General features: G+C 42.3%; 2 protein-coding genes across 5 annotated transcripts in view; both read right to left on the reverse strand.

Annotated features, from left to right (window-relative positions):
* ppp2r5eb (protein phosphatase 2, regulatory subunit B', epsilon isoform b) overlaps window positions 1–1,418 on the reverse strand; it is a 49,989-nt gene extending 48,571 nt beyond the window's left edge. For 2 of the 4 annotated variants that reach the window (XM_084382229.1, XM_084382228.1), the window contains exon 1: window positions 1,018–1,418. Coding sequence is in view for 2 of the 4 variants with exons in the window: in XM_084382227.1 (XP_084238353.1) it covers window positions 822–850 (29 nt within the window). In the remaining 2 variants the exon portion in view is untranslated. Of the gene's footprint in view, window positions 1–821 lie in introns of all 4 variants that reach the window. The other 2 variants (XM_084382227.1, XM_084382226.1) reach the window with 1 other exon arrangement.
* Window positions 1,419–3,498: 2,080 nt separating this feature from the next.
* Window positions 3,499–7,164, reverse strand: wdr89 (WD repeat domain 89). The gene is made up of 2 exons (XM_084380751.1): window positions 6,964–7,164; window positions 3,499–6,139 (listed from the first exon to the last, which is right to left on the reverse strand). Exon 2 carries the CDS (start codon window positions 6,113–6,115, stop codon window positions 4,958–4,960), a length of 1,158 nt encoding a protein of 385 aa, XP_084236877.1. The 5' UTR covers window positions 6,116–6,139; window positions 6,964–7,164; the 3' UTR covers window positions 3,499–4,957.
* Window positions 7,165–7,347: the final 183 nt, after the last annotated feature.

Raw genomic sequence — 7,347 nt, forward strand, 5'->3', positions numbered from 1 at the left:
GGCAAGAATACATGACAGACTGGTGACATTTTTAGAGTTAGGACTTTGTCAGACACTGTCAAAGTTCATATGGGATTATCACCACACAGTTGACAGTTGGCTTCACTTGACAGGGCAGCTAAACTTGTCTCAGACCAGATTCACAGGGGCTTTTTTCCAACCCATGAGGGATTAAACATCAGCATTCACTTTTAAGCAAACCTGAATGCTTAGCTCTGCCCTGGAAAGATCAGCCACTAAGCCACCACCAAAGCCAAATAACACAATAAAGATTAGATCCGTTTACAGTGCAATTTGATGTTACATATTTACTGTTATCAGCTAGAGCAGCAAAGCAGGCCAACAACTGCACAAAAGGTCAAAAATCAAGCCGTTTAGGAGAGCTGGCGTTAGCTTGGCCATGTTGGGCCTGGCAGCAGCAAGCAGCATAATATTCAAAACTTGACAGCGCGATAACCTCACTAGCGTTAGCTAGCTAGCTACTATAGCTACCCGATTAACTGAATTAAACCAATATACTGTTAGCTAGTTGTCTCCTGAATGTACACATAATACTTAAATATTCTTAACATGGAGACAATCTAGTCTTTTACCAAAACTGTTAAGTTTTATCACATAAAATGGCATCTTAGGTAGCTAGCTAGCTAGCGTTAGTGCTACGGCTATCGCGGGTTAGCTCAAGTAGAACATGTAGCTTTAGCTCATTAGCCGCCACCTGCTAGCTTTCAGTGCATCTTTCAAATGAAACACAAGAAGCTGATGTGAAAACATTGATTGGATCAGATCTAAAATTTACATGTGTGCAGGTAAAGTAACGTTACCTGGGCGGGCTTGGGCGATCACCCATCATCCCAGATGTAAATACAGGGGCAGTGCTAATGCTGCTACCGTTAGCTAGCGCTCAAAGACTGACAGACCGACTGGGTTGGGAAACACACACCGTCCCGAGTCCCGACCCGAGCCCGACAAGCTGCAGCCGACCGAGTGGCTGTTAGCCCTCCAATTGTAGTACTTTACCTTGATCCTTTGCGGTTCGCAACGGAGACGGCGGCGAGGAGTTATCCTATGTTTGGAAATCTATCGGGCTAACTGTTAGGCTACCTCCAGCTCGGTGCGAACAGCCTTTCCCAAGCAGCGGCGGAACAGCAGGAAAATTTGGCCTGAAACAGCCAAACCCACGAGTACCTTTTTCCTTCCAACGGAATAATCCTCAAACTCCCATTAATAACAAAATACGGCTATATAAAACGATTAGGTTCACGCAATTACATTCCTGTTACTGATTCAATTGCTCGTCTTCCCCAAACCCCTGGATTTTGGTATTTTCCTTAGCTCGTTTATGATTCGGGGCTGTTTCTTTTCACCCTATTGTCAACACTGCTGGGTTGAGACCATGGCACACATAACAGAGACGCACCGCAGCGTGCTGGACGGGCTAAGATCGACGTACGACGGCGATTGGCTGCCGGGTGCAATGTCGCGCGTTCTGATTGGACGGCGCGGGACGTCAATCACGTTAGAGGGAAATGAGGCTCTGAATCCGTCGGTTAGGTGGAGGGGAAGGGACAAGGGAAGAGATCGGGGCAGAAAGCGAAGCGAGTCTCCGCCACACAGCGTGCAGGAATGAGGCTAAACCTGTCCGAGGCCCAGCCCTTCACTTCCACACTCTTCACCCCGCACTCTGCCGGCCCTGTGACCCAGCTTCACTACATTATGTTACAATGTACCGGCCCGGCTCAGCGCCGTGTGAGGGAAGAGAGTGGATATCCGAGGAAGCCCCGAGATTAGAGAGGGATGTGTTCACAGGGAGAGAGTTACATAACTGTAACATGCAGGGCTGCTATGAATAAAGCTAATGCTAGAGCACGGACATGGGCGTGCATGCAGGAGGGAGAAGGGTGGGCAATGTGTTGCGTTTCCCCTTGTGGCTGTCTGCAAATGTTTTAATGTTTTTATGATTTTATTTGACTGTTTTTTTAAAGTTAAAGTGTGTATCGTCACATGCACGGTTTAAAAAAAAAACACTTTTCATTGCAGTTTGAATGAAACACGAGGTAAAACATTAAACATCTAAAAAGAAATACAAGAAGAAACTATGAGGTCGAAAATAATGCAGAAGATGTACAATGAACAATATGCAACAACTATTGTAGTGGCAATATGGCCAAGCACAATATTCACATCACACAAGCTGCAATTTTTAAAATGTTTTTGTTATTTTTTTGACTGTTTTTAAAGTTAAAGTGTTTATCATCACATGCACGGTTGAAAAAAAACAATGTTCCTTGCAGCTTTGCAATGAAAAACATTGGTATAACATAACATTATAAATCTAAAAGATATAAGAAGAAACAATGAGGTAGAAAACTATGCAGAAGATGTACAATGAACAATATGCAAACTTTAATAAATAATAAACTTTATTTATATAGCAGTGAGTTCACAAAGTGCATTGACAAACAGAAAAGGAAGAAATATTACAGAATAAACACTCAACAAGTACAATATTCAAATCGCACAAGCTGTGATTTTTTAATGCACTTTATAATGTATTTGTACAACTAGGACTGCATCTTACAAGTATTTTCATTGTAGATTGTTTTCTCTATGAATCAAATAGTTGTTTGGTCTGTAAAATGTCAGAAAATTGTGAAAAATGTCCAAAATAGCTGGCTGTTTGTTTATTGTGGGATTTTACATTGTGTTGGGTGGTTTAACTTACTGTCTCCACATCATATATCTTATTAAAGGTCTTTAAATCTTAAGGTGCAATAAATGGAATAAAATAATAGATAAAGTGATATATAGCCAACAACTATCAGAAATGTACTTAAGATCCCATCCACTCATGTAATGTTGCATACACAATTCCTTAATGTTTGTCTGGTGTTTGCAGAAAAAACGTATAATTACCACATTCAAATCCTCGAGATGGCGCCCACTAAAAATTCAAGAAAAAGCCAAATCTGCAGTTTTTATTTTTCAAGTTACTCTCAGGGGATTGGCTTTCCATCGTTAGCATAAAAATCCCAGCGTGCACACTAAAATCACTGTTTCTTAAAATGAACAAACCTCCTCTAAATTCTGGTGGCATCATAGTTCTACCAACAACTGGTACACAAGCTTAGTATTTGTACAAAATATTACTACTTTTTTTTTTTTTACATTTTTATTGAACACCATCATCTCAGTGTGCTCTTCAGCTCCTACAGGACAAAAAAAAAACAAGTCATGAGATGAAAAGGGTTAAAAAAAATGAACCACTTCTTTTAGTAAATAATGGATAATAATCTGTCTGCGGCTACGAGTGGTAAAATACTGAATATTTGCTTTAAAAGACCCCAGAGATGCTTCTTTTCCAGAGAGAATCTCGTTTTAACCTCTCTGTTCATGCAGATTTAATAATTTAATGACTCAGTCTGTCTCATCATGTAAATATGTCTTTTATTTCATTATAACATGGTGTCAGCTTCAATAAAATGAAACCCCACACAGAGATCACTGAAAATCTTTTAATGTCTCTAATGTGCCTCAACTCACTGCAGGAGTCACACACAGAAACACACACACACACACACACACACACTGCCAATCATGTTATTCCAGTCTTTTCCATGTGAGGTTGAAAGCTGCTCTCGGTGGGATCCTGCTGTGCCGGGCGGCTCCGGTGACTTTCAGGATGTGGTGCAGTAACAAAAGTCGTCCAGCAGCTTTTTAGAGCAGAAATCACCATCATATCACAGGAATAAGATGTCGCAATAAATCTGTGATTCAAAAGTGGTAAAAATCTTAATTTAAAAATGGAAATATCAAAGATACCTCAGCTGGGTACCAGTTTCTTTTGAATACTGTTTAATACAGATGTTTCTGTGTACTGTTCATACGTATCAGCAGATGTTTTCTCTGTACAAAACAAAATGCAGAAAAAGATGCTTGAGGTAATTAATAATTAAACATATACAAACGTACAAATCTTTGCCACAACTGTTATTAATATAATTTATTAACCATATTTGAGGGATCATTGCAAAAAAAGGCTGTTTATGTTTATATTCTGTGTAAAATATATAAGAATATCAGCCAATATATTGATATCTGATTAATTTTTTACTCTCTAGAATTGATATCGTCCCAAAAAATCCAGTTTCAGTTGAGCTCCATTGTTTTTTCAGTTTGTATTCAAGAACAAGTGTTTTTCACTTCTCTGTGGGAAAGTACACACGATGTGTACCGATGGTCGTCGACCAAACTGCTTTAAAAAAAACTTTAAAACGAGAAAACAAATATTTCTATTTCTTCTGTTTCCTTTGTGTGTTGCATTGAGGCAAAAATCCAACAGCTCACATAAAAATCGAAGGGATTTAGTCTGCATACTGAAAGAGTGAGTATATATAAACTTTTGGACGTATTCAAAACGTTCTCAAACTAAACTGACACAAAGCAGTCCACAGATTCGATAAGATTTTGTCCCAGGGTCCCCCGTCTGACAAGGATTTTGCTTTTAGGTGTTTTAATACAAAAATGTTTGAAACTCAAAATAGTTACATATTCTGTTATTGTGTTACTTATGGATTGAATTTTTTTTGCTGAAGACCTGAAAACCTACTCAAGGACCCATGGGAGTCCCCGGACCTCACTTTGAGAACAAGTGACCTAAATAATTTGCATCACAGACTGTAGACGGTGTACGAGTGTGACACTTGCGTGATAATGTACAAAATACAGTGATAAGACATGCCAGTCGCCCGGTCGAAGGTGAACAAGGATGAACTTTGACCTGCAGGTCTTCAGGAGCAGCTGGAGATTGAACCAACACAGGAAAGCAAATATTCAGAGTCAGACGTGTAATGTGACCAAACCTTCAGTGGGATCAAAGAGTTTTTCAGATTCAAGGATTTTGTTGAGTTTGAATATGTTTCTCTCATAAATTAAACGTTGGTGAAGGCGTCAGTGTGATTCACTGTGTGGAGCTGACATTTTCACTCTTCTTCTCTCTCTGGTAGCCGTGTTTTTTATGCGGCCTTGATTTGAGTCTCAAAGCTGATTTGCTCTTCATCGACTCCCTTTTCCCCGACGCCAGCGCATCCTCCCCTCCTGGCTTCCATAGCAACAGCTGAGCATCCTCTCCCGCCGTGACCAGAGCCTCCTCCGCTGCATCCCACAGGAAGCAGCGCACCGTGGAGGCGTGGCCGCCCTCCAGGCTCCTCAGCAGACGCAGCCCCCCGTCGTCACACTCCATCAGGTGGAGCTCCCCGCTGTTCTTCCCTCCGACCACCAGCAGCTTCTGGGCCTCCTCCAGCCACCTCCCTCCCACCAGGTAATCCACGCCTCCTCCGTCAGGTGTCAGAGTTAGACTGCGGGCGTCAGAGGTGCTGAAGATGGTGAGAGGCTCGTCTGTGTCCAGCTGAGACAGATCCCACAGGTGGAGCCCCTCGTCGTGGCTGAGGCACAGCAGCTGGGTGTAGTTTGCTCCGGACCAACAGACGGAGCTAGCAGAGGAGTCGCTGTTACAGGTGGCCAGCAGCGCCTCCTCCTCCGCCCCCCGGCTCAGGTCAAACACATTAACAAGGCCGTCTGTGGAGCTGGACACCAGACGGTCTTTATCTCGAGGGTGGAAGGTCACCTGTGTGACGTCATCACTGTGCGACTCAGAATAGACCCCGAGGAGCCCGCTGCCTGGTTTCCTGACGTCCCAGAAAACCAGGAAGCTGTCTTCATCGTTCACCTGCTCGGTGCCACCACACAGGAGCGCGTCGCTGCAGCTGAGGTCGAAGCTGCTGTAGCTGTGCGAGGGGTCGCTTTTAAACACCTGGACTGCATCTGTCCCCGGGCGGCGGACGTCCCAGCCTCGTACCGTCCCATCAGCAGAGCCAGAGTAGAGGAAGTCAGGGGAGGTGTGGGAGAAAACGACCCCACACAGCGGCCCGCTGTGGCCTTGATACTCTCCCACCAGGCTCAGAGTGTCCTTGTTGTGGAGGTGGATGGTGAAGTTGGAGCAGGACACAGCGAGCAGGCCGGCCGGCTGCAGGGCGACGTCCAGCAGGTAGGTGGGTTCATCTGGGCAAGACCGGCGAGCGATGGACAGACCTTTGAGCTTCTCGTCCAAACCCTCCATGAATGCTCAGTGGATTGGACCAAACTGAACAGGAAGGAAAAAAACATAGTATTTTTATTAATCAAATCGTTGTTTGGGCTATAAAATGTCCAAGATGGCGTCCTCAAATGTCTTGTTTTGTCCACAACCCTCATAGAGGAGGAAATAAACCAGTAAATATTCACTTTTAAGAAGCTGGAATCAGATAACTTTGACTCTTTATTCTTAATACATGACTTAAACTGCTTAACTTATTATTAAAATAGTTGGTGAGGTATATAATGGTTGACAACTAATGGATTAATGGTTGCAGCTGTGTACAACAGCAAAAAACAGCTAAAACGTTTCTTCATTATCTTTGACAAGACTCAATTCAAAATTCTCATCATTAAACGTATCATTGCTCATTGTCTGTAGTTAGTTGTCAATTAGCACATAACTTTTAATGTTTTAGGAACCTTTAAAAATCATTTAGCAATTCGGCACACTCAGTACAACATTAACTGCTAATTCACGTAATTAAATAGGGTATTTACCAGTATTTCACTCGTTATTCCCAGCGTCTTCCCACACAATTTATTGCAATTTGAGAATTTATTACACTAAATTGTCGTTTGGTGGATACAACTAATGCCGAAGTGAAGAATATAACATACCACTTCGTGCCGGATATTAGTTGTATTTAATGTGACAGTTTTTTGACACGGAAACCTAAAATATACACATTTTTGAATGGAGTTTGGTACTAGCTTCTTTAACTCTGAGAGATTCAAGCAAAAATCGGGTCACAAACACAGTTTAAACCAGCCATTGTTTGTGTGTGTTAAGTGTTGTTATTAATGTGTCATGTGTTGTCATTCCCAACCTACCTACGAGCTAGAAATCTCCACAGATTCAGGAAAAACTACCCAAACTTTGTAGATTACTTCAACACGTCTGTCACCATTTTGGAAAAAAACATTACTAACACACTCCGACGATTTTATTAACGATTTAAACATTAATTTTAATCAAAAACTCGCAAAAATCATCGATAATATAATCACACTTCTTTTGCTGTAAAAACACGCATGGAGGAAATACTCTGTGTCACAATATTTACAGCCGGATGGGAACATTCCTTCAATTAATGGTTCCGCAACTCAGGTGTGAGTCCTCAGTTGTCCAGCAGGGGGCAGCAGCAGGTCTGAAAGCTGTCTGAAGCTCTCCAGCTGACCCAAATCTGAGGTGGCACAGTTCAGTCACACACAGAC

The sequence above is a fragment of the Pagrus pagrus genome (assembly GCF_965226575.1).
Source record: "Pagrus pagrus genome assembly, chromosome: 18".
NCBI classification, from domain to species: domain Eukaryota; kingdom Metazoa; phylum Chordata; class Actinopteri; order Spariformes; family Sparidae; genus Pagrus; species Pagrus pagrus.